Source organism: Sphaerodactylus townsendi, linkage group LG01 (assembly GCF_021028975.2).
Source record: "Sphaerodactylus townsendi isolate TG3544 linkage group LG01, MPM_Stown_v2.3, whole genome shotgun sequence".
NCBI lineage: Eukaryota > Metazoa > Chordata > Lepidosauria > Squamata > Sphaerodactylidae > Sphaerodactylus > Sphaerodactylus townsendi.
In genome coordinates, this window is record NC_059425.1 from 33,313,280 (window position 1) to 33,341,174 (window position 27,895).

At 43.9% G+C, this 27,895-nt stretch overlaps 1 protein-coding gene across 1 annotated transcript; it reads left to right on the plus strand.

Moving 5' to 3' along the window:
* Nucleotides 1-2,724: 2,724 nt before the first annotated feature.
* On the plus strand, nucleotides 2,725-7,802 carry LOC125439174 (serine protease 55-like). The gene is made up of 3 exons (XM_048508118.1): nucleotides 2,725-2,898; nucleotides 4,283-4,425; nucleotides 6,430-7,802. The coding sequence occupies exons 1-3, from the start codon at nucleotides 2,760-2,762 to the stop codon at nucleotides 6,733-6,735; spliced, it is 588 nt and encodes a 195-aa protein (XP_048364075.1). The 5' UTR covers nucleotides 2,725-2,759; the 3' UTR covers nucleotides 6,736-7,802.
* The last annotated feature ends 20,093 nt before the right edge of the window (nucleotides 7,803-27,895 follow it).

Sequence of the window (27,895 nt, forward strand, 5' to 3'; positions counted from 1 at the left end):
TGACTACTTCTGGTCTAAACATGAAGGTGAGGAAACATTGTCAAACAATGTTAAAATGCTGCCTGGTTTTCTACTACTTTTAGTGTCTGTTATAAGAAGCTCCCACCCAAGTAAGTGGCATTTCTTTCCATCCTGTTTTTGTTTATTACTGACATCCATGTTGCAAAGAGGACACAGGAACTGGAAGGCACAAACTCAAACTCAAAGCCCAACTCAAAGCCCAACTTTCTCAGCTTGGTGACAAAGCCTCTATTTTGCACACAGAATGTTCCAGATTCAGCCCCAGTGATGTTCAGTTAAAAGATGTCTGCTAGGAAGTATTTTTCTCTGCCTGAGCCCTGGGCAGCTGCTGGCTATCAGAGCAGAAAGTATGCTGTTCTGCGGTCGGATTTAGTATTGAGAACCTTCAGGTATTTGTGAAGAGCAGGTAGACTCTAATCTGGAGAACCGGGTTTGATTCCCCACTCCTCCACTTGAGTGGTGGAGTCTTACCTGGTGAACCAGGTTTGTTTTCCCACTCCTACATTCCTGCTTGCTGACCTTGGGCTAGTCACAGTTCTTTGGAGCTCTCTCAGCTGCACCGACCTTGAGTCATTAGAGAAAGGTGGCACATAAATCCAAACTCTTTTTTGTGTGCAAAATATCCCAGCCTTACCATCTGCAGTTAAAGCAGTGACAGCTAACCTTTTCGAGACCGAGTGCCCAAATTGCAACCCAAAACCCACTTATTTATCGCAAAGTGCCAACATGGCAATTTAACCTGAATACTGAGGTTTTAGTTTAGAAAAAACAGTTGGCTCCGAGGCGTGCGTTACTTGGGAGTAAGCTTGGTGGTAGTCGGTGGCTTTACTTTGAAGCAACTGTGCAACTCTTCCAACGGATGAATCACAAACCTAGGAGGGTTTACTCAGAAGCAAGTCCCATTGCCAGCAACCGAGCTTACTCCCAAATAAAGGATAATGCTTTAGTTCTTCACATGAAAATCAGTGTGGTTTAACAGTGCTTAATAGGGTTACCTACACTGCTTCCCCAAAACTAGGTTTAATGCTAATAATCGAGCCCAGCTGCCCAGGCCAGCCTAGATGTGGGGGGGGGGGAGCAACTCTGCACGTGCCCACAGAGCGGGCTCTGAGTGCCACCTCTGGCACCCGTGCCATAGGTTCGCCACCACTGAGTTAAAGGATCTCAGGTGGGAGGTATTGGAAAAGACCTTTCCCTGCCTGAGACCCTTCAGAGTAACTGCTTGTCTCAGTAAGCAATATTAAGCTAGAAGAAGGACCAACAGATCTAATTTAATGTGAAGCAGCTTCATAGATTATGGGTCCTTGGCCAAGTTATATTGTCCTAGCAGAACCAGTATTGCCGGCCCAAATATGTAAAATGGACACAAAGTTTGCAAAGTACAAAATTATTTTGATAGCAGAACAGCTAGTCCTGCAACCAATGTCCTTCCTCATTGTGTGGCATTACCAAGTCATCTTAGGGACAGAACCAAGAACCGGAGAAGCAGCAGCCTCTGGCTTAGAGAAGCTTCCATGGAAGGTCAGCATTGAAGCAAAAAACAATCACATCTGTGGAGGGGTGATCCTGAGTAGCTGGTGGATCTTGTCGGCAGCACACTGTTTCGCAAAGGAGATGTAAGTATCAACATTTGTGCAGAAGGAAGGAGCAAGAAGTACTACCAGCAGCCAGAGGTTTCCAGTCCCCAGCCTCGCACATGGGGAGACCAAGCATACCCACAAAGATTTTGCCCTTCCCTGCCCCCTCCCCCACAACCCACAACCCCCCATCCCTGTTCCTTGTTCCTACTGACTGATGTATGAAGACCATTCCAGTTTTTCTACTTTGAGAGTTTTTCTACTTTGAGAGTCAAGATAAGTGATCACCAGAAATGGAAAGACTAAATGCCGGCAAGTAACTTGTGTTTCTGATGTAGTGTCTGACATGTTGAGATTGCATGGGATCATAGAGTTGGAAGGGGCCACACAGGCCATCTGGTCCAACCCCCTGCTCAACACAGGATCAGCCCTAAAGCATCCCTGGCAAACGTCCATCCAACAGCTTCTTGAAGACTGCCAGTGAGGGAGAGTTCACCACCTCCTTACACAGCAATTGCATTGCTGAGCTGCTCTTACCACAATCTTTCCCCCTAATATCCAGCCTTTCTGCCCATAATTTATACCCACTTTTGCAAGTCATGTCCTCTTAAACCAATAGCTCCCTGCCTTCCTCTATGTGGCGGACCTTTAACTGAAAGACAGCAATTATCCTCCCCTCAACCTTCCCTTCCCCAAACAATATTCCCAGGTCCCTCAGCCTTTCCTTGCAGGGCTTGGTCTCCAGACCCCTGATCATCCTGACTCCTCTCCTCTGCCCCCATTCTGTCTGCAGCAGGGGTGGTCTTGAGGTGATCTAGAACTCATGGGTCCATGATCAACCAGACTTTCCCATCCTTGAGTGGGGAATGCATGTGACAGCTATGAGGAAGGTACTGGGTTGGTTGAAATTTCTACTCCTACATTTTAAATCATCCTTACACCAACTCAGAACATTGGTCTTCCTGGTCAGGGCCAATGACCAGTTCCATTTAACGTTGTGGGTCATTGATTCTTTTTATTAATAACTCTCTTTCCTGCTGCTTTTCTGCTTTGCTCCCAAGTCCTCCAGATCTTGAGATAGTAGTTGGCTCGAAGGGGGACCAAGAGAGAAGAAGGACGTTGGATAGGATAGTCATCCATCAGGATTTCAATAGCTCAAGCATGGGCAATGACATTGCTTTGATCTTGCTGGACTCTCCCATAAAGTTCAGTGAAGGCATGTTCATTTCTTTGCCCTTGATGCACGATCTCCACGTATGGAAAGACTGCTGTGTTACCAGATGGAGCCCCAGCATGGCCGGTAGTGCATTTCATCCAAAACTACTAGTAGTACTATAGGGAACTGTGTTGGGATTTGGGAGGGTGTTTAGAGTCTTTTGGCTCTGGATGCCCGCATAGGTGAGGGAATGTCAGAAGGGAGTTCAGTGGCAACTGGGTTGTCTTTCTCCTCTTGCCCAGCTGGTCCAGGTTCTCAGCATCCAGTTAAGCTTTGAGGAACCCTCCCTCTCTTGGCTATTTCCAGTGCTCAGAAGCAGCCACTCAGCCAAAAAGATATTCCTCCATGACTGATGCCCACCTTCTGCTTCCTCTCTGAATGTCTTGTGGCTGTCATCTTGTGGCATTGAGATTGGCTTTCCTCTGACAGTGTGATGATGCCTGTGGTACACTGGGTTTTAGCCTTGGCTGTGGGATCTATCCCTGTGCAACTAGCATAGAAATGTAGTTATCCTGCCTTAATAAAAATTCCTATTAGGTAGATAGTGGCAATGAAGGACATGCCAAAACATTATGGCTGCATGCTTCTCCTTTCCACCAATAGATGACTGGTGCTATCACTCTGCATCCAGTTAAGCTTTGGACTTCCCAACTCTTCCCTACTTTGGACTTCCCAACTCTTGACCCGTTCCCTCTAACTGTCCCTTTAAATATCAGTTTGATGTGCAGCAATACCACAGAAAGCTTCAACTGCTCATTTTCAAACATGAAACCCTCTTTTTCTCCTGTCCAGTTGGCAACCTTATGCTTATCCCTGTAGCTTGTGCAGAAGGAGGATGAAGCCTTTTGTTCTATTGGTGGGAATATTATCTCAGTCAGGGCGAGAGTGCTCAGTCTGGGCATCAGATCAACATTTAACCACGAAGCTGGATCTCCTCATTGCCATGAATACACAAAACACTCATGTCTTGACATGCTAAGAATGTTGGGGCTTGAAAGGGGAATCTCATGGCCAGACACTGGGACTTAACAAAGAGAGCTGTCTTGGCTTCTGTGTTCACTATTTTGGGGGTTCTTTGTGTACGGGATGTCCAACATTAGCCCTTGAAACTGGGAAGCAGTGTGAACAGCCAAGTCTGGTTCACATACCGGGAGCCTGACTTTCCAAACCTTGCCTGGTCAACAGAGCAGTATTTTCTGCAGTACATCCAGGCTCCAGTTTTGGCAACCCACAGATCATCTACAGTAGTTTTAAAATCAGACTGAAGCCACCGGCAGGGTTGGAGAGCACACTTGGTCTACGTGATGGCTGCTAGCCACTCAAACTCGTCCTGACTGTGGAGTTTTCAATCTGTAACATCACAACAAAGCCAAAAACCGATACTGTGACATTGTGAGGTTCGTCTCTGATGTAAACTCTGTCCTTTCTGGATGACTCTCAGCTGTCTTCCTTCCCTTTGTGTCTGTAGGCGGCCAGAAGAGGCCATTCAGTAAGCTGGAGAAAATGGGAACTACTCTGATCAGCAGACAGCAGTGCTCCGAGAGAGTCCAGGGGCTAACAGAGGATGTGCTGTGTGCTGTCTCTGAGGAAGGCAAGAAGGACAGCTGTGAGGTACAGCGAACTTGAGCTTTTGCCATAGGGACAGGAAGTAGACGGAATATGGCCGTGTACTTTGATCTATTAGTTACATTAGTGTACTCCTGCTGGTAATATATAACTCCATAGCTCCTAAAGAGCTGGTGGAAGACCCACCTTTTGTTGTGTACTCTCAAGCAGTGCAAGGTTTTCAAGATCCTTGGGGCCACCCTTAAAGACCAAGCAAAATCCTGTCCTAGGAATCCTTGAAATAATGTAAAAATATTACAAATTGGACAATTTTCCAGTTAAAATTAATCTTCAGTTCTGTTTTCCAGAACCTAACTGGGCATTCATTCATTCATTCATTCATTCATTCATTCATTCATTCATTCATTCATTCATTCATTCATTCATTCATTCATTCATTCATTCATTCATTCATTCCATCTGACCCCGCATTTCCCAGTTCGGCCTCTGCGCTCGGCAGAGGCCAATCTTCTGGTAGTCCCCGGCCCCTCAATGATGTGGTTGGCCTCCACTAGGGCCAGGGCTTTTACAGCCCTGGCCCCTGCCTGGTGGAACGCTCTTCCTCCAACTGTCCGGGCCCTGCAGGATCTTGGAGCATTCCAAAAGGGCCAGTAAGACCGAGCTGTTCCACTAGGCCTTTGGAGATGCCGGCCACTGATGGCGCCCCTTCCTCCCTTTTTATCATCTGAGGCCCTTTTCCATCTTTGGGCCTTCCTTCCCTCTCAAGAGGGGTTTTTTTTAGATGACTGGACGCTATATTTTTTACAGTTATATTTTACTTCATTTTGTATGCTGTATCTTAAATGGTTTTAATTCAATGAACATAAGAACATAAGAACAAGCCAGCTGGATCAGACCAAAGTTCATCTAGTCCAGCTCTCTGCTACTTGCAGTGGCCCACCAGGTGCCTTTGGGAGCTCACATGTAGGATGTGAACGCAATGGCCTTCTGCGGCTGTTGCTCCCGATCACCTGGTCTGTTAAGGCATTTGCTTAGGCATTTGCTTAATGCTTAGAGCCCTTATTTTATCTTATATTGTATTTAATTTATTGAGAGGGCTCCTTTTGCTTATTTTTGTTTATTTATGTTATTTATATTGAAATGTTGTACACCACCCAGAGCCCTCCGGGGGTGGGCGGTATAAAAGTCAAATTAATAATAATAATAATAATAATAATAATAATAATAATAATAATAATAATAATAATAATAATAATAATAATAATAATAATAATAATAATAATAATTTCGTTCAATTTTTAGACCCCCTTCCCCTACTTGCATGGACTCAGAGCAGTTTACAACATATTAAAAATAGTTTACACATTAAAATAAAACTATAATATTTTCTACCATTATGGCACCTTAAAAATAAAATCCAGCGGGATGAGCTGGTCTGATTTAATGCATAATATGAAATCTTAAATATCCATAAAAAGTAAAAGGGAAAGGACAAAAGGAGGAAGGAAGGCCAGCCGATGATGGATAGAAACAGTTGCTGCCCACAACCCAAGGCCTGGTGGAACTGCTCTATCTTACAGGCCCTGCAGAAAAATCCGGCTGGGCCCTGGGCTCATTCCAAAGAGCACTCCACTAGGCCTAAGACAGAGCCAAAAAGGCTCTTGCTCTGGTTGAGGACAGCCGGATAGCCTTGTATGTCCCTCAAATGAAAGGGAATTGAAGAAGTTTGAATGATGATGATGAAGAACAGTTTGGATTTATATACCCCCTTTCTCTCCTGTATGGAGACTCAAAGGGGCTTACAATCTCCTTTCCCTTCCCCCCAACAACAAACACCCTGTGAGGTGGGTGGGGCTGAGAGAGCTCCGAAAAGCTATGACTAGCCCAAGGTCACCCAGCTGGTGTATGACAGGCTAATCTAGTTCCCCAGAGAAGCCTCCAGAGCTGGGAATCAAACACGGTGCTCCAGATTAGAGTGCACCTGCTCTTAACCACTATGCCACTGCTGCGCATAATATTTATTTTGTGCTCTTATTTCCCCCTTCGCAGGGTAACAGTGGGGGCCCTTTGATTTGCACCTACGGAGACATCTCCGGGAAGTGGTTTGTGATCGGAATAGCCAGCTGGGGGGACAGCTGCAGAGGAGAGGAGGGTCCTGCAGTCTACACTCTTGTCTTCAGCCACCTTGACTGGATCCAGACTGCAACTGCTAGAGAAGGGAAGCCATTTATACCCAAAGGCACGGACATCATTGGCGCTTCACCTCACTCAGGAGTGGTCGAGAGTCATTTTGCTTTTGATTCTCCCCTCGGTCTCCTTGTCTGTTTGATACTGATGGTTTATGAATCCTACTAAAATCGGCCCATTCATTCATTCATTCATTCATTCATTCATTCATTCATTCATTCATTCATTCATTCATTCATTCATTCATTCATTCATTCATTCATTCATTCATTCATTCATTCATTCATTCATTCATTCATTCATTCATTCATTCATTTTCTGCCTTTCTCGCTGAGGCTCAAGGCAGATTACGCAGAGTAAGTTAATACAGTCAACAGTATGGGGCATCCAATAGAACCAATTCAACAGGATTTGTATAATAGAAATCTGGGACAAGCCAGAAATCTGAAAACCTGAAGGAAAGCATAAGTATTAACCTGATGCATTAAGCAATGCAACGATTACACCATAGGATCAACATACAGCAATGTACAGCATGAGTTATTCAGAGTAGTATAGAACCGTCACCATCCCTTCACGAAAACACCGTTCTCAGGCATTTCACTGTAGTATAGTCCTATCTGTGTTATAAAAATCACCTCTTGAATAATTCAGTTTTTCATAGAAGAAGAGAAGTGTTTGGATTTATATCTCGCTTTTTTCAACCGTAAGGAGTTGTGAAGTGGCTTCCATACTCCGTCCCTTCCCTTCCTAGGTGGGGCTGAGAGAATTCTGTGAGAACTGTGACTGACCCAAGGTCACTGAGTAGGCTTCATGTGGAGAAGTGAGGAAGCAAACCAGGTTCACCAGATAAGAGTCTACCGCTCAAGTGCAGGAGTGGACGATCAAATCTGGTTCTTTTGATTAGATTCCACATACTCTTAACCACTACACTATGTTGGCTCTCTAATATGAGAATGCGAGCCATCCAGACATCAATTAGATCCTTCCGTAAGGTCCATAGCAGAGAACACGCGTGTATGAGCAGTTTCTGATTTTGCCTGTGTGCAGGCTGGCACCTGCAGAGGACCTTGCTCAGCTGAGTGAAGCTTTCATGGCAGAACATAGTGAAGAGGCAGTCCCACAGATATGAGGGACCAAGGCCACAAAGACTTTGTACCTGATAGCCAGTTCCTTAAAATGAAGATGAAGAAGAAGAGTTTGGATTTATATCCCCCGTTTCTCTCCTGCAGGAGACTCAAAGGGGCTTACAATCTCCTTGCCCTTCCCCCCTCACAACAAACACCCTGTGAGGTAGGTGGGGCTGAGAGAGCTCCGAGAAGCTGTGACTAGCCCAAGGTCACCCAGCTGGCGAGTGTGGGAGTGGACCGGCTAATCTGAATTCCCCAGATAAGCCTCCACAGCTCAGGCGGCAGAGCTGGGAATCAAACCCGGTTCCTCCAGATTAGATACATGAGCTCTTAACCTCCTATGCCACTGCTGCTGAGCCCAGTAACTGATGGTCAGCCAATGAAGCAATTGCAGAATGGCTGTTAATATGCTTTCTTTAACTATACCAATAATACCTGAGCTATGGCATCCTACCACAACTGCAGGATCCCTGTTGGTTTTGACGGCAGCTAAATGTACAGTGCATTACAGTAGACTAGTCTCAATGTTACTGGTGGCATGGATCCAGGTAGCCATATCAGCCATATCAAGGTAGGGGGGTCATCTTCCGGACTAGACGGAGTTGGAAGAAAACATTTTTGGCAGCTCTGTTAACTTGCTTCTCCAACAGCAATGTTGGAACCAGAATAACCCCAAGACACTTAACTGAGTCAGCTGCCACGGAAACAATTTTATTTTAATCTGTGGAGCTGATCAGATCTTCAGCAACCAATCAGATGCCTGACTGGGCATGTTTTTTTTTTAAAAAAAAAACAGCAGGCACAATGGCATCCACAGGCACAATTCGGGGACCTGAGCTTCAGTTCTGTCACGTCTGTTTACCACATTTTCATCCCACACTTCTTCCAGTACTATTCACAAGTAGCTTGCCTTCACTTTATCCTCAGCAATCCTGTGAGGCGGGCTGAGAGTGAACGGCTGGCCGAAAATCACACAGGGTTTGAACAAGCATGCTGCTTGCTCAGTTCTCAGCACGCTCTATTGTTTACCAAGGAACCTGTTGCTGGTCAAGAGGTTTTGTGCAATGCATGGAGACACCTTGTGGCAAGGTTCTGTAACGCAGGCAGCTTAACGCTCTGACCTGGATAGTCCAAGCTAGCCTGATCTCATCATATCTCAGAAGCTAAGCAGGGTTGGCCTCTTGTCAGTATTTGGATAGGAGAGCACAAGGGATACCAGGGTCATGACACAGAGGCTGGGAGTGGCAAACCACCTCTGAATGTCTCTTGCCTCAAAAACCCCACCAGGGGTTGCCGTAAGCCAGCTGTGACTTGGTGGCACTTTATGCAATCACACACACACATACAGCCTCTGACACAGACCCCAGTTCAGCCTAGTATGGCCTCCAGTTTGCCTCTCCTGTGAGAACTTCTTCTACTGTCCTCCACACCTAGTGTCCTGGATCAGTATGCCTTATAAGCCCTCACTGATACTATGGTGGTGGTTATTACCACTGTAATGAATATTATTTATTAGGAATCGGCAAAGCAGAAGTGTCAGAGACCTCCTTCCGCCGATAACTGTTGAACCAAAACATGTTTTCCCTGCTTCCACCTTTTCTTGTCCCTCCTTCATTCTCCCTCCCTCCCTTCCTTCCTTTCTTTTTTCCTTCCTTCCTGGAAGGCTGCAAGGTCCCTGTGGTTCCATTATCAAGCCAGCCATGTGAAATTAATACAAAGCCATTTTCATCAGTGTGATTCGCTCAGCACGTTGGATAATTAGGCTTTATTTTCCCTTCAGACAATATAACAAATAAAGTCTTGACTTTTACGCTAGGATGGACTTTGATCTTTTTTTTTCCTTTTTGCCTTCAGAAGGCAGAAGAATTAATTTTAGTTTACAAGGCCACACTGCAAGTACCAAAGCAATTAAAGGCAATTTGCTAGAATGTTTCTCACTGTGCAGTTGCAAAGGGTGTCTGCCAGGGCATGGCTGCATATATTCTGCACTTAAAAAAAAACCCCACCAATAAAATACAGTACAATTATAAATCGGAGCCAAGGGAACCCAAATTGTGTGCCAAACCCCCCTTCCCCTAATTTGTGACCTTTACAATTTGTGCAAATCAAAAAGCTTGTGTTTCTATTTGTCTTCTAATGCACTGGAACACCTTTGGCTTTGCAAACGCTTTGCTCTGGTGACCGATGATTAACTTATTGACGATGGCAAGTGAGAAGATAATACACAACTGGAAGCCCATGAGAACAGCAGATGGGGTGGATGAGTGACTGGGAATCTGTCCCATCCACTCACGTTTTCCCCTCCAAGCTACTTGGATCTCTCAGGAGCTTATGAAAACCAGTTTCTCCTTCCCCCCTCTTTTCCCCTGCTCCCACCAACTGACATTCAATGGCCATGAACATTCATAACGTTCAAGATGGAAAGGAACACACCCAGTCTTCTACAGACTGCTGTTTTGAAGGGCAAGAGGGGGGGGGGGGGGGAGGTTTCTCGTTATAATTTATAAAACAACATGCTTTTACATACATTGGAAGTCCACCAAGATGCAGAAGCCATCTTTTCAGTGTGGGTTGACCTGCCCTCCCTATCAGCCTCCGTTGGGTTGGGATGAAGCCTGGGGAAGGTGGCCTTTGGTGAGGGGCCCCAGCAATGCATAAGGCCACCTTCCAAAGCCACCATTTCCTCCAAGGGAATGTGATCTACGTAGTCTGGATATCAGTGGTAATTCCAAGATATCTCCCCCGCCCCCAAAGCTAGCATCCCTAGCAATCATGATGGATGCTCAGACACGGATCAAAGAACACGAAAGGCACTGCAGACTATTTCAGCCAGAAAAATCAGCAATAGCAGAACACATGATAAACCAACCTGGACACAGAATATTATTTGAAAACACAGAAATTCTGGACCACTCTGACAACCACTACGTCAGACTACACAGAGAAACCATTGAAATCCACAAGCACATAGACAATTTCAACAGAAAGGAAGAAACCATGAAAATGAACAGAACTTGGCTGCCAGTGTTGAAAAATACTAGAGTCAAGACAGTGACTAATCAGCTCCACACAAACATAGGATGACTATAGACAAAGGAAACAAAGGCCAGGATACTTCTATTCAGATGCTCCCACCTATTGACCTTGCTATCTTCATTGTTACTCTCATGCTATAGACTTCATTGTTACTCATACTTCTTTTCAGATGCCCTCACCTATTGACCTGGCTTTGTTACTCATAGACAATGTTTCTTCACCCACCCTGGACACTCCAACAGGTATATATACTCCACTTGCTTTCTCAACATCAGATCCTCTGAAGATGCCAGCCACAGATGCAGGCGAAACGTCAGGAGAGAATGCTGCTAGAACACGGCCATACAACCCGGAAACCACATAGCACCCAAATGATGGATGCTATTGAAAGGAACAAATAGGGGCACCTGTAAGAAATAACAGCAGTGTAGCCTAAATTGTCTGACCTCTGTCCCCTTTTACTCAATCTTCACCTCAAAGGTATTATTTACACTCAAGGGTGTGAGCTAACTAAATGGATCATTTCTCCCTCCCAGCATTTCCCCTATTTAACTGACTTTGAACTACTTTCAACATTTCCATGCCCCCTGGACCGTAGCTATAATTAAGCCATTGGGGGATGTCTTTTTCTTTTGGTTAATATTTCTTCTGTGTGCTCAGGTAATTCCCTGAGAAGACAGAAAGCCCTACTTTCTCTCTGAGTTGCCTGGGTTGCCTCAACCCAGCCCATTTTCATCCTAGTTTTGAAAAAGAGGAGGTTCCATTTATTGTTGCTGTTAGAAAATGAGAGTGGTGAGAGGAGAAATTTTGGGCACCTTAATTATTCATTTCCTGCATGGAACTGTGCTGAGAAGGACTGAGTCTGACCAACAGCCCACCGTGCTGTACAGCGGCTAAAATTCAGTTGAATGCTTCCCTTCGCAGACAACAAGTAGCTGACCTACCCTTCTTCAATAGTTACCTGGATATCAACACCACTTTAGGGAGACTGCAAACTTCTAGCTTCAGACAACTATTAGGCATACCTGTGCGTTTCAGCCAATGGGCAATTTATAATGAATTCTGTCTCCAAAGACTGGAAAGCAAAGTATGGCATTCAACTTTCAAATACTGGCTGAAAATTCATTTCAGATCCAGGGGTTACAGCTTATTGCTGTATCTGCTAGGAAATACTTACCACCCCCTAAAACCTGGGCGCAAGACATCTATAAGCTCAGCCAACTAGGCCTTAATGTTGAGTCCTACTCAACATGCAGTGATAAATACATCTTCCATGTAATTAAAACCAGAATAGAAAATGTTGGGAGACAAGCCTTTTCCCCATCTAGACCTAAAATCTGCTTGCCACAAATTTACTGTATTCAAATACCTTACAAACAAGCCCCTTCTTATCTTTACACCCTGGATTCTCCACCAACCAGAAGAGCATTTATGTTGGCGAGAAAAAACGCCTTCCTCTCCAATATCTTATCAGGTAGATTTGCAGGCATTAAGATCCAGTATACATTCGAGTGTAAAATAAAATTACCTATTAATTTCTAACCAAAATGGCATGATAATTGAACATACTCATAATTTGCTCTTGGTGGTTTACCTCTCCTACAGCCAATTCTGATAACCCTAATTTAAGAAATCTACCAGGTGTTCACTGGCAGAGAATACTCATTTTTAATGGTAATTGAAGGTGTAAGAAAGCTTGTTTCACCATGAGACAGTATTTCTTGCCATATTGTTTTCTGAATTTGGATACTGAGATGCATATTCCACCTTTGCCATATTGATTAGAGGCAGCCCACCTCTGAATAATATCAGCAGAGCCTTAGCAAGGGGGGAAAGCGCCCGGTGCACCAGTGTGTTCTCCGCCCCGCCCCATCCCAGAACGCCCCCACCCTGCCCCGGAATGCCCCGCCCCCATAGGGGTGCACCCCGTGCGTTGCGCCCCCTCCCGCCCCCTTGGAGCTATGCCTATCACAGCTGGAATACAAACCATGGAGGAAGGGTTATTGCCTTCATGCCCTGCTTGTGGACCTCCCAGAAACATGTGGCAGATGATGGTTGGAAACAAAATACTGGACTGAATGGATCTTTAATCTGAGCCATGGTGATATCAAGCCCCTACTGAGGACAGGGAACTCTCTGCTTCTGGCTCCCTTTTCCTACTGTTACTTCTATGGCTAGTGGAATAAAAGTAATCTTTAAAAAATCCTCTCTAGGAACCAGTGGAAACACTGTTGTTTTACTATAGAGTTCTGATGACTCCTAGAGAGGAGTGACATCACTTCTGTTTTTCCCCCTAAAAGTGAGGTCACTCCGTCACTTTGGAACATACCTGCCCCATTCTCCTGCTGGTTGCTGAGGGCTAGGCCACGCTTAACCAACAGGGCTGATTGTGTGAAACTGCATAGAAAAGCCCGGAAGCCATTTTAACAGTTGTGATGGTTCCTGTCAAAATACAGAGAGAGACGATAGCTAAGTTAACTTTTTTAAATGATACTATCAGGGAGAATCATTCTATGAATGTTATTAGCCATGATGGATGTGAACGGTACCGCTGTATTCAAATACAATATAGCTTTTATTACAAGACTGTCAGAACTCCCTTGCATAGACAATGAAACAATTGAAAGTTCAAAAGATTTTATTGCTATAAGTAGAAAGAAGGCAAAAGTCTGTTCTGAGGAACTCGAACAGCAGATAATATACTCCAGTGTCCCCCCCCCCCCCATGTGAGAAGCTCAAACACACATTCTCTACAACTTACTGCCAAGGTTACATGGGCAGACAAATGCAGATAAGACACCTGTGGGAAGGAACAGTACAGAACAACAAAGCACAGCAGAACACAGCAATAACTCAACAGTCTCCCATCCCCCATGGCACCCATTCAGACAAAGATGCCAGTAACATGCAAAAGAAGTATCACCCATTAAACTTCCTGTGAGTTTCTTTGGACTCAAGAGATCTGGCAAGGGGGACACTTTGGTCTGACCCCATTCTAACGTTTGCTGAAGCACGGGTGCTTCTGTTTTGCACTGAAGGTCTCATGCAGCACGAAAGAGAGCAGGAGCATTGTATTCTTGGCAAGCAAGGAAGGATGAGGAGTGGAGACTGGCAAGAGACCTTTGGAACTGGAAGAAAGTGAGGAAGAGATGCAAAGATGCAAAAACGTCACAAGGGAGGCAGAGGAGGCCTGGCAAGAGGAGCCAGGTGTATGGCTGTTAAGTCCTTTCAAATAATTGAGTAATTACACTGTGAGACCTCTAGGTGGCAGCATTGTTTTTCTTTCTGCTGCATTTCCCTCTTGTTTTATCCCCCTGTAAAGCGCAGTCAACTAGCAACTGGCTGATGATGACCCCAGCAAGAGGCATTCAAGGTTAGTGAGGTGGTTTGCCATTGCATTCCTCTGCAGGGTCTGCCCTGGGAGTCTCCCCTCCAAGTGCCAGCCCTGCTTAGCTTCCAAGATCTGATGAGATCGGGGTATTCCACGCTGCTTTCCTCTCCTGTTTTATCCAGGTGAACAGAAATCCTTTTAGGTTAAAGTTAGGCATGAGACTTCAAAGGCCCCCGATGTATCTTCCATCGGGAATAGCATCTTAAGACTTGAAATGCTTGAAAGCAGAACTTTTTAAGAAACAGTCAGTACACCAGATTTCATATATTCACAAGGTGTTATATGACTTTCTACCTTTCCCAAGGCTTGAACTAAATCTGCTGTTTTGCCTTCATTGCTCCTGCTTAAGCCCCTTTAGAGAAACTCTAAGCCCCAGAACCTACCCAATGCAGCCACAATGCCAGGACTCAAGCCCACAGCTGACTTTGAACAGTAACTTGAGAGATATCAAGCTTGTACATTGCTGCCACCACCAGCTGTGGTCAAAAGTGGGAACTGCAAGTAGTTTTAACCACACTTGCCAAGGAAACCTTTTAGCAGAGTAAGCAAGATGATTCTCCTTACAAAATCTCCTGGCTCATGATTGCTTGGAGCGGGGAACCGACTAGAAGGATTCCTATTACCATACCATATGCTTTATTGTTTGCAGCTAAAGGTCATTGCACTGTAGAACAACAATTTAAATATACCAATATAAAACAATATTCAACAATGTTATAACTGTCGAAGGCTTTCACGGCCAGATTCAATTGGTTGTTGTGGGTTTTCCGGGCTGCGAGGCCATGGTCTGGTAGATCTTGTTCTTAAAGTTTCGCCTGCATCTGTGGCTGGCATCTTCAGAGGTGTATCACAGAGGGAAGTCTGCTACACCTGGACACAGTGTAAAGACTGATGAATAACCTGGAGTACTGGGTTTGATTCCCCACTCCTCCACATGAAGTCTGCTGGGTGACCTCAGGCTGGTCACAGTTCTCTCAGAACTTTCTCAGCCCATGCTGAGGCAGGCAGTGGCAAACCACCTCCAAATGATTCTTGCCTTGCAAAACCCTATGGAGTTGCCATGTGTCAGCTCTGACACACACTTAGGCACTAAGCAAACGTGCATAATGCATATTGCTTCCGTTCTGCAGAGGATCCATCGGTTGCTGATTGGTTGCCAGGCTCAGTTCTAGCTCCTACTTACAAAGCTTAATTACCTTAGAGTGACAACCTGCAGGCCTGCCTCTCCTCTGAGCTGTTCTTCGCTAAGCAAGCCTTCTTGACATTCCATCCTGCAAACAGGTAAAATTGGCAATGTGGTTTCCACACTGAGGCCCAGACTGCCTGAGGCCATCAAGAACACCCCCGTGCTTCTCTCATTTTGCAGAATGTGCAAACCAGAAGATATTATCCTTGTAAGAGGATCAGAACTTGAATATAAAGGGCCAACTTCTATAACAGCAGTATTGTAGTATATTGCAGTGTTTTTCATACTGCAGCTCTGTGAGTTCAGTGTTACCTTTGTAACCCTTCCTGCATTATGGTATGTCAGACTTCAGACAGTTTGGCTGTTGTGAGTTTTCTGGGCTGTTTTGTTGCCTTGGACAGCTCTGTGTCCTCTTGCCCTTGTTTCCCAGGCCTTCAGTCCTAGCTTCACTGCATTGTTTTGTTCTGTTTTGTACACAAATGTCTTTGTTTGATAGAATTGTTCTGCATGTTTTGTGATCCGCCTTAAATCTCAGTCAGAAAGCCGGGCTGTCGTCTACATCTAATAATAACCCTCCCTTATGTAAGAACTCTGCAAAAAATTAGTACATCCAGGAGAAAAAATAAAATTAAGCCCAGTCCTTTGTATACAGTGGCATTTTCATTCATAAGGCATTGAGAGCCATCATGATGTAGTGGTTAAGAGCAGGTGGATGCTAATCTGGAGAACTGGGTTTGATTCTCCACTCCTCCATCTGAGTGGTAGAGGCTTATCTGGTGAACCAGATGGGTTTCTGCATTCCTACATTCCTGCTAGGTGACCTTGGGCTAGTCACAGTTCTCTCTGAATTCTCTCAGACCCATCTGCCTCACAAAGTGTCTGTTGTGGGGAGAGGAAGGGAAAGGAGCTTGTAAGCCACCTTGAGAAAGATGGGGTAGAAATCCAAACTCTTCCTCCTCCTCCTCCTCCTCCTCCTCCTCCTCCTCCTCCTCCTCCTCCTCTTCTTCATCATCATCATCCAGGACAACTTCAAAAAATGTAATGGCTCCCCTGCAGTCTGAAATGGTACATCCATTCTGCCCCCTCTTTACCTCTGCTGCACGTGTAAATCAGCCTCAGGCCCCTATTTGTGCTGCTCACTTCCATTCAAGATGCAGCTCCTTTCAATCCCATCTTTCTGTCTTTCCTGAAACCTCCCAGCCTTCACAGACCTCTCCTGGACCCATAGAGAGTTTTTCCCCCACATCTGAGGTGCAAAGCAGGCAACGGCCACACCCCCTGGGCAAACTTGGGCCCAGATTTGCTCCGTTGGCCAGAAAATGCTGGCTCCTGCAAAGCAAGGCCTCTTGGCATCCTGAATACTATGAAAGTGTACCGAGTCAACATATTTGCCTACTTTGCGATTTGGAGCTCGCTGCAGATATGAATGGAGGAAGGGCTCGGGGTTCACCTTTTCTTGTTGTTTTTATTTTTTTGCCAATAATGTGATGGGGAGGAAAGACAAAGTTGTGAATTAACAATAATAACAACAACATAATGAACTGCCTCCGCCCCACCACTTTCGTCTTCCCCTGCACCTTGCTATTCATTCATGCTTCTGACAATAAGGTCTGGGAGTAAACAAAGACTCACAATAAATCCCCCCTTCCCGCCCCCCTTCTCCTGCCTTCCACCCTTTTCTTTTCTCCAAGAATAGATGTCTCCTCAGCTCCCATTTACCTTCATCTCCGCGGAGGCTGAGAATCCAACTGACTGCCGCTTCCTCAAACCAAGTTCAGGGTTCCACAAAAGGCGCACCATTTCCTACTCAGTGTGGGAATCTCACCTTCTTCAGGCAACATCTGCACAGACACCCCGGTCTTTCTCATCTTTGTCCTTAAGTTTTTTTCTCCTGTCGCAAAACAAAAGTGAACAGAAAAGAAAACCTCAATAACATCCTCAATAATGGTGACGAACTCTGAATCAGACATTATAAAAAATGTATTAGTTTATTGAAAAGAAAGAGCCATTAATTGCTGTTAGCTATTGATAAGGAAATGGAACTTCCACGTTCCGATGCAGTATACCTCTATCATTTTCTGAGGGGCAAACGACAGGGGAGAACTATTGTGGTCATGCCCTGCTTGTGGGCTTTGCGAGGGCATCTGTCGTTCCTCTATAGGAAATGGGATGCTAGACTAGATGGCCTCTTAGTCTGATTTAGAAAGGCTATCCTTAGTTCTCTGTAACCGTCTATGAGCTCCTTTCAGAGTTCCAAGACTCTTCTTCTCCTTTACAACCCATTCATTCCAAAAGGCATTCAGATGTTCTGATTCTTGTCTTGTTTCATTTTAAATAATGGCACTGCTGATTCCATATTACCATTGTTATGTAAACTGCCTTATCTATGAAAATATTTCAAATAGACGTTTAGATAATGTGTCAACACCTACCTGGGAATCAAGACAATCAAACCACATGACAACATGGTTCATTTGTCTTGGCCAGACCCCCCCACCCCTCCTGGCACACACAGACACTTGCATACACTGTTGAGTCAGATGGGTAGGGTGATGGACTCTAGGTTATCTGCTTTTAATGGAGATCATACAGATTTATGAAGGATGAAGTATATCTCTGGAAACTGAGAAGCCCCTGGTTGGCTGTGGCTGGAAATTTGGCATTGACCATATTCATTTTCTAAACAAATAAACAAAATAAACAAAAGTATGATAGCCTCAGTTTTGTCATTTTAACTTCTAAGGAGAGTTCAAACTTGATTTGATCTAGAACCCACTCGTTAGTCTTTTGGGCAATTCTTGGTCTCAGTCACGCTGTCTTCCCATGCTACAAATCGAAGGAATCAACTTTCTTCCTCTCAGCTTTTTATATTGTTCAGCTTTGACATCCATAATATGGTATTAATTATGTTGATCTTGGTCTCCAGTAACACATCGGTACACTTGAGGATCTTTTTTTAAAAAAAAAAAATCTTTTCTAGCTCCTTCATGGCTGCCCTTCCCAGTCTTAATCTCCTTCTGATTTCTTGAAGAAGAGTTTGGATTTATATCCCCCCTTTCTCTCCTGTAGAAGTCTCAAAGGGGCTAACAATCTCCTTTCCTTTCCCCCTTCACAACAAACACCCTGTGAGGTAGGAGGGCCTGATAAAGCTCTGAAGAACTATGACTAGCCCAAGGTCACCCAGCTGGCATGTGCTGGAGTGCACAAGCTAATCTGGTTCACCAGATAAGCCTCCACAGCTCAAGTGGCAGAGCGGGGAATCAAACCCAGTTCTCCAGATTAGACTGCACCTGCTCTTAACTACTACACCATGCTGGCTCTCTTGGTTGCATCCTTTTACCATCTTTGCATTGCTCCACTCACTCTTTTCCATTTGTTTGCAATTGTGACTACTGGCAGGCCAGAACTCAGCAGATTTCTGAAACCTTATAGGGTTCTCTGGCTACTGTCCCTAAGTTGAAGAACACCCACCCTAAAGAAGTGCAGGCTTTTCTTGAAAACATACATATTTCAGAAGGCCTTTGAGTGAACTTCATTTTATCTGTGAGGTTTTATTGAACTTTTTAGATTAATTGTTGTCTTTGATGTTATTTGAGAGCCACGTTGGGTGACCACTGAATGGAAAGGCAGCACATAAATCACCTGAAATATGCAAGTACAGGAATGAATTGAATAAGATATAATTCCAAACCATTGAAGTTATTATAAGTTGAAGTAAGCATTTGGACTGGTGCTTGGAAACAAATAGAGTCAAAGAGGCCCTTTCAGTACTAGAGGAATAAATTCCCAGTTACAAGCTCCAGTCAGTAGCTTGGCTGCTATATTTTGGGTCAGCTGATGTTTCCGAATGTGTGTGTAACGCATTACAGTACTCAAGCCTGAATGTTATCAGATCGAGGGAACTGGTAGCGTCAAGACCATTGCTGCTTAGTGAAGGATATTATAAGATTAAGAGTCAGGTACATACTGGCCCATTATATACAGAATGCTTACCTTGGGGCTCTTAGCTGCGCAATGGGGCTGTAGTGTGGTCTCCTTGGCTTTCTCTGTTTACACACAAGGAGCCATTCACTGCCCGCCTCCCAGCTGTTTGCTGAAATCTCAATGGGTCTCTGCTTTTCATGGCTCTCATAACTCCGCCCTCACCTCCCTCTTAAATGCACAGATCTCATCATATTCAGTAGTTGCAAGATAAAATGCTTTGTTAAAGCCCTTTAAATTGCAGTTATATCAATATACCTGTGATCGTAGTTAAATCGATATTATAATCCCCCCCCCCCCCCCCCCCCCAAGAAAGAGGAAAAGCAGTTCCCTGGGCCACAGGCTGCTAAAGAAGGGGACCATCCTAGAACTGATATTCTCCTCTCCTCTCTCCTCTCCTCTCCTCTCCTCTCCCCTCCACATACCCACTTCCTCCTGCTGCTGCCAAAGAGGCTTGTTATTTCCAAGCACTCTCTGTTATTATATCACTATTTTGATATATCAATATGAGAATTGGAGGTCAGTGTGTTTTGGTTAAGCCCATGTGAGTGAGCTTCTTTTCTGTGACTTGAAGCAACTGGCAACATGGAAGGGAGGGGAGCGAGGGGAAAGTGTGGATGGTAGTGCAAGGGACCGGGAAGGCTGGCAGTGGTGGAGGGAAGATGTTTGGGTAAAAGTGTGCTCACTGATAAATCTGTTCCACTCTGGCAGTGGAGTAAATTAAAATCATGCTAGCGGTGGTCTCGTTTGCCACGGAGAGAATGGAAAGTGAAAGCAGGATTTGAGGAAATACATCCATACAACAAATCTTGCTGCAACAGACATTCGCTCCATCACCATCAGATCCTCTAAAGATGCCGGCCACAAATGCAGGCGAAATGTCAGGAGAAAATGCTACTAGAACACGGCCATACAGCCCAGAAACCACACAACACCCCAGTGATTCCGGCCATGAAATCCTTCGATAACACAACTTCTGTCTAGCCTAAACTAGCTTCTTAGTCCACTAACTAAAAATACTCTTCTAGTCCATTTAATTAGCACTAACCCCCATCGCGCAGTGGACATCTTGTGCGTAATCGGCCACTGTGAACCAGCATGGTGTAGTAGTTAAGAACTGGGTTCAGTTCTCGACTCTTCCACTTGAAGCCTTCTGGGTGATCTTGGGCCAACCACAATTCTCTCAGAACTGTCTCAGCTGATGCAGAAGCAGACAATGACAAACCACCTCTGAACGTCTCTTGCCTTGAAAATCCTGTGGGGTCGCCATGAGGCAGCTGTGACTTGATGGTGCAAACCCGCCACACACACACACACACACACACACACACACACACACACACACACACACACACACACACACACAGAGAGAGAGAGAGAGAGAGAGGGGGGGGGAATATATGCTAGCATTAGATATGAATTCTGTTTATACCCATTTACACATAAAAAGGTACCATCATTACTTGATCCATGCATTTGGAAGGGACAGTCAAGTGAATAAATTCCCTTCTTTCTCAGACTAGCGCAATGTGGCTGAGCCTTTAGAAAAAAAATATCCTGGCAACTTCTGCCTACCTTAAGTATGAATGAACAGAAGGACCTAAGGAAGCACCTGCTGTGAAAGGAAATCCAGGACAACTTTTATTATCCCCTTTCATAGGTCTATTCAGGACTACATTAGGGGTTTCCTCTTCCCTTCCTTGGTACTTCTCTGCTCATTCATGACAGAAAATACAGGTTGTGGCCACTTCATTCTATGCCAGGCAGCATCACCATGGTTTCCAAATCCTTAGCCACAGAGTGTTATTTTTAAAACCACACTCTCCAGTGAATTTATTATGATGGTGGTTATTATTCTCGAATGAAAGATGTTGTGATTGTGTGAAACTGGTCGACAGCCCCCCCCCCCCTTTCAAATTGTAGCTGGCAAATCCTGCTTCCCTTCCAAAAGCATAAATGGCATTTTAGTAAATACTCGGATGCTGTTTCTCACTTTAGTGATAGCTGGGTTCCACCCGAATTTCCCCCAGTAAACACATCAAATTTGAAAGGAAGATGCAGGTTCCTATAAATGCAGTGTTATGAATACAGGGAAGCCACAGCCTATATGGGGTCCGAGGCATTTGTGTTTACCTTTCCATCACCCATTAGTGCAAAAGATCTAGCAAGAGAGATCCTATTTATTGAATTGAAAGGTTATATGTATGAAATGATATGTATCTGTAATTTCTGAATTGCACCGCGTAATTCTTCTATGCTTATATAACCACATTTATGATAAATGTAAGATGATTAATTAGTACCAAGATGACAGAATTGAGTATATTGAATTAATCGTATTGTAGTTTGCTTTTTCTTTTCTGCATTCATTATAATACTATGTTATGTTAGACTGATGATGAAATCAACCAGACAGTAAGACAACATTTAATGTTCCTGAGTATTCCTGCTAAAGGAATACAAGTTTCCATTTTTTTGTGTGTGATTATCACGTTATTCATATGTAAATGTTATATTTAAATTTGTTTTAAATTAAAAATGTAATTTAATTTTGTTTTAAATTTTAAAAAATTGGGTGGGAGAAATAAAACATTTCCGGATCTCTGCATAGCAAGAGGGGGGAAGATTGCTAGTTTAGTGTTTCCAAATAAAACCATTTTGAGCTGAAATAAAATGTTTTCAAAATATTTTTGGGGAAAGCTGTGCAGAAACTCCTCCCCAAAATGCTTCTATTTCTGTCCTCGAGATGTTTTATTTCTGTTGAGCAGAAAGAGCCAATCACTTCACTCTCTCATCCCCCTTTCACCCCCTCTTCCTTCTACAACTTACGTCTCATTTATAAAACACACACACATACACACACCATTTTAAATCATTACAGTGGCAACCTGCAGCTGGTCAGAGTTGACAATAGTGAGCTAAATGGATCCACAGTCCGACTGTCCATAAGGCATCAGCTGAATATGTTGTTGATTGCCTAGAGGGCATGTTCTAAACATCTTACACCAGAGGTCCACAACTTGGTACCCATGTGCATCATGGCACTCACTGACACCTTGTCTAATGCCTGCCAAGTGCTTTGAGGAAATGGGTGGAGCCAGGTAGGGCCTTGGTCCAGCAAAGCTTCTGATTTACTATTGCATCTTTGACTCGCTGCACATATTTTTGGGAAAATGTTGCTTTGGCAGCAGCTGCCAACACAGCACAAGGATCTCCACTGTGCTACTGAAGTTAAACTATGACAATCATTTTGTGGCTGGCTCTGCTTCCTGCAGCAGCAGCCATTTTGTGGCAGCCATTTTGTTGTTGTGCCCACCATGCCATGTCAGAATTCCAAATGTCCTTTGAGGCTGAAAAAGGTGAGGGACCCCTGTCTTACATAACTAAGTAAATACATGAGCCTGGAAGTAGAGAGAGGCGTCATGCACGTAATACAATTATGACATAGGCCCTTTCCGCATGGGCCTTTTGCAGTGCCCTGGGGACGGCAAAAACGCCGTCCCGAGGGCGCAGGGGGGGCGCAGCTGCTTTGCAGCCGTGCCGCCCTTGCTCCTCCCCAGCGGCGCGAAACCGCCATTTTCCCACCTCGCTCTCCGAGTGAGGTTTTTGGAAAATGATGGCTTCCAGCCATGGAAGGCGCCACCCTTCCCCCCTTGCCCAATCGACTTACCGTCCCTGTGACCGTCCGGTGCGTCGCCGAGGCCTGGGGACACGCCCCCCTGCCCTGTGACTCTGGAGCGGTCGTGCAGGGCAGGGGGGCGTGTCCCCTGGCCTCGGCGACGTGCCAGACGGTCGCAGGGATGGTAAGTCGATTGGGCGACGGTGCAGCGCGGTGCTGTCTTCCCGGTCGTTACCAGGACCGTTCGTGTGAATGGTCCCGGGGGGGGGGTTTGAGTAGGCGTCATGTACGCCGACCCGACCCCCAGCGTGGCCGTGCGGAAGCGGCCATATATTCCATAATCACCTGCAAATGGCTTCTCCACAGCTAAGGCCCCTTATTTCTTGAAAGGATCTCTGACCTTTCAGGTAGAATCCATAACATGTGATTAGGAATATTTGTTCTCTGTACTGGAGTTTCAGCATGGCCAGCAATGAGATAAATCCTCTTCCAAAGTTGTCTTCAGCTGGTAGAAGGGAACTTGCATTTATGTGGAATGATTCTTGCTAATTCCATTTCCCATTGCAGAACCCCATTGTCATATCCTACACTATTCTTCGGGGTCTTCTAACCTGCAGGAGCATCAGTTTGGGTAATACCGGTACATAGGACTTCAGAAAAAAGGTGGTAGTGGTGGAAATTACCTTAACGAGAGATTTCCTCCCACATCTTATCAGAGGATCTGAACTAAATCATTTTAAAGGCTTTGATTATACAAAGCTGTCTATCTGTTAATGGTGATTTACAACCTTTAATGCTGATAATACAAAAGAGTAAGGGGGGTAGAGTTCTGTTCTCTGAACTATTACCCACCAATTTAGCAGAATATTTGTACAATTTTTTAAATCTTTTATTAAAACAAGGAAATATTATTTTTATTGAGCAAAAAAAAATGCAGGCATGAAAAAGTGAACCCTACTGTGAAGGTAAATGCTGTGCAGGTAAATGTGAAAGTTATCAAAGTTCCTAGCAAGTAGTACCGATTCTTTATTTGGTCATTTGACCAGCATGAACAGTCCCAGCAGAGACCCTGGAACACCGTATTCTGCTCGCAGTGTAAAGGAACTTTGCCACTGAGTTTGAAATATTAGGGACTTTATCTTCAAGCAGAACATTGACTAATGATTGATAAAGGCAACCAAAATAACAAAGATGACCAAAGGGCCAGAACAACAGAGGCAATATTAGACATTTCTTGATATCGCCATAAAACTCATAATGCAGTAGAATGTGTGAATTTGACCCTATCTTGTTTGAAAGTACCTAGTTTAAAAAGCAAATCAGATTTCAGCTTTTGTCTTGCTGCTTCTAAGCACTATCAAAAAGCCCACGTTACCCACCAAGAAACCTCATCGAATCTGAGACTTCCATCCACAGAAGCCTGATTTGCTTCCTGCAGGAGTGCGCACACAGTTCACATTTGCTAACAATGTTTCTGCATCAGGTTTTTTGAGAATATTGAGAATTTTGAGAATATTAACTGACCCATCTATGCATGTTTTGGCATAGAACTTCCCACTGCATCTTTCAATCCTGGTCTTAAAATGCAACACAATGGGACAGTCCTGAGCGTTAAAATTTAATATACCCATTCAGGGTCAGACTGCAAGGGGTGGGATAATATTTTCAATGTTCAATTCTGTGCAAAGCTTCCCAATGCTCATCCTAATGTGCCACTTTTCTACTTACAAAGAGTGTTTTTAACACGGAAGAATATTTTTTTAAAATGTCAGTCTACGCCTGCACTGACATGATCCAGTTCACTCTTCTCATTTTATGTCCCGGCATGTGAAAACCAGGTCTCATTCTGACACTAGTTTAAACTGTTCCTGTCAATTTTGAGGGGGAAGGGGAACTACATATGATTGTTTGAGGGAATGAAGGTCACTTTTGATTTGAGATGATGTGAGAATCTTGACTGTAAACAATGCTCGCATAGTATCCATGTGTTTGGGGTCAGAGCAAGTGCTCCTTTCTCATTGATAGGGGATGTGCTATTGTGTTCTCGGCTGCAGATCTTAATCTATATTGTTTATTGCACCAATGTCCAGATATGCTTTCTGAATGTCAGACTCCTGGCTATGTTTCCATAACAGGAAGCTGCCCATTCACTCCTGCTGTATGAAGGAACTCCATTGTATGCAATAGAATCCATATCAGAAATCGGAAATCAGCTCACAGAGGTGTTGCTTGTTGTGCCAAGTTTCTTAGCATCCCTTCTAAACCAAAAAGGCAGATGAAAATCAGTGGTGCTTTGCAGAGCCTCTCTGAAGTACCAGAAAAAATGTGTAACTGTCATTCATAGACTGAATGTTTTCCCAGTGGTCAGTGGCCAAGCTTGGAACTAACAGAGCATTGAACAAATTGGTTGAAACTTGTTTATGAGTAGCAGAGAACTTCTGTAGTGTTGTGGGGAAAGGAATGACCTGGGGACCCTTTGGGTCACATATGACTTGTGACCTGAAGTTACAAGTGGCCACAGTCAGTCAGTCAGAACAGTCATTCTTTCTCTCAGTCTGTTTTACCTTGCTTTGTTATTGTGAGAGGAAAAAATGGGACAACCTATGTTTGCTACCAGAAACTCTTTGGAAGATTCACTGAGCGCCACCATGTTCCAATATTATGGAAGAGGGAGGCAAAGTTCTCCTTGTCCCATGTATAATTTTATAAGCCTTTTCCATGTCTGCCTTAGTGATATTTTCCTTTGAATTAAAAAGCCCCCAACATTCCCTTTTATGGCAGGTGAGAGGCCTTTTGATCATTTTGCTCACCCTTTTCTAACTCTGTAACATTTTTTGAAACTTGTAACCAGAACATATATGTGGTAGCAGAGAATATGAAGCTAGACTAGAGTGTTGTGACCCAGTATAATGCAACTTCAAGTATAATATTTGCAAAAATGTTTTTTCTTACACAATCACCACTAGAGGGCATTAAACACCTGCTACTTGTTCCTTGAATGTGGTGGCAGGCAAAGTCTATATATTCCAATCAATCAGAAATGAACTAAGAAGATAATTACAGACTGACCGCTTTTGCCATCACTCCCATTCTTAGATCCCATACAGAGGCAACATAAGTAGAGTGGTAAGGGTATATTCACTGCATTTGGGTCAGATCTGGAAGGACTGAGCCCAGAAGAATTTGTTCTCCTGATTTCTAGAAGAAGCTGATTATGCATATAGTTATGCAATGTGAACTACAAAATGCTCTGTTCCTTCAAAAGAAGAAGAGTTTGGATTTATACCCTGCTTTCCCCAACCATAAGGAGGCTCAAAGTGGCTTACAATCGCCTTCCCTTCCTCTCCCCAGAGCAGACACCTTGTGAGGTAGGTGGGGCTGAGAGAGTTCTGAGAGCAGTCCAAAGTCACCCCTCAGCCTTCATGTAGAGGAGTGGGGAAACGAACTTGTTTACGAGATTACAGTCCGCTGCTCTTGTGGAAGAGTGGGGAATCTAACTTGGTTCTCCAGATAAGAGTCTGCTGCTCTTAACCACTACACCACGCTGGCTTAATGTGAGGAAATGGACAGCTGAAGCTTTTCATGGCAGGGAGGTAATGACATCGGGCTTTTCCACAGACTTCATTTAAAAAGTGTTGAGGCAGAAATCAATAGTTTCCTCTATGGAATTCTGCATTGTTTTGTCTCCAAACGTTTTATTGCCAGCCTTGAAATGTTTTAAATGAATCTTCTTTTAAAGTGATTCTCTGGCTGAAACACTTTGAAAACGTCTTCAGTTGCTGTGTGATCCATTGACTATGTTGCTTATGCTTCTCTGCTTTCCTAAACTTCTTGCTCACTCAATTCCTGGTTCTTTTATTTTTTTGGATGCCAGTCTTCAAAGCATTGAGTATGCAAGGAGTAGAGAATGTAGCACGAGGACGTGAAGCACTGAAGCATCTATTCAACACAGAACTGAAAAGGGGAAAAGTCACAAAATGGCTGCCAGGAATTGTTTCAAGGGAGTGAGTGCGAACAAAGGGGGAGGGGGATGAAAACGTGTTTGTTTTTTTATAAATATTTTAGAAGATCTGTGCAGAAAAGGCCACTAACTGGCAAATAAATCACATTAAGCTTGTGTTAAAGGAATAGGATGTTTTTTTTCCCCTTTGGGCAGCTGGGAACCCTATGTGCAGAGTAGTGATTGGCTAACCTACAGTAGTTTTTAAAATTAAAAAAACTTTAATGTTTATTTATTTTTAAAAAGAACAAAAAAAAGCTAAATAAGATTTTTAAAATTAAAAGAAAAAACAAAATATACATAACCACAGAAATATAACAACATTTGGGGATCTGCACAAAAAATGTCTATAAATGGTTTCTAAATATCTAAGAATAAGTCTATGTGCAATTGCCATTTATACACCACACATTCAAATATTGATAGAGTTTAAAGGTCCCCAATCCCACTGATTTACCAGAGGTGGGCTTTTATCTTTCCATTGTTGTAAATACCAGTCATTTAGGTGTAGTAAGGGCATGGAGAGCCCATTTTCATTGACCATCAGTTAGCATCCAAGAGACAGGCAGATAGTTTAGAATGCTCAAAAGTCAATAAACAATTCTAAATACAAAACTGAGATCAGTGATAACTTCTTCCCAGAAAAATAAAATGACTGAATTTGGCCAAAGCATATGTTTAAGGGATTCACCTTGTCAGTTACAATACCAAAAATCAAACACTGTACTCTGTCCTTTGCTAAAGAGTCACTATTGTGTCTAGTGCACCCTAAATATTATTTTTAGCTGATTAAGTCTCATTTTAAGATTCATGGAGAGAGCAGGTATAAACGTTGTCACATCCCACTGCTTAGGCAAAGTAGGGCAGTCAGCTCCTTGTTCCATTCATTCCTGAGACTTTGCATCCCTTATTTATTAATCAACATCAAATATTTATAAACAATTGTTGTCGGTTTTGTCTTTTGCCTTGATTGAATTAGAGTTTG

Excerpts from the sequence above, each read along its gene's own strand:
- LOC125439174 (XM_048508118.1), top strand. The coding sequence starts at position 2,760 with ATGGGCAATGACATTGCTTTGATCTTGCTGGACTCTCCCATAAAGTTC. Across the intron at positions 2,899-4,282 it reads ATGGAGCCCCAGCATGGCCG|GCGGCCAGAAGAGGCCATTC; the intron begins GTAGTGCATTTC and ends TTGTGTCTGTAG. Across the intron at positions 4,426-6,429 it reads GCAAGAAGGACAGCTGTGAG|GGTAACAGTGGGGGCCCTTT; the intron begins GTACAGCGAACT and ends CCCCCTTCGCAG.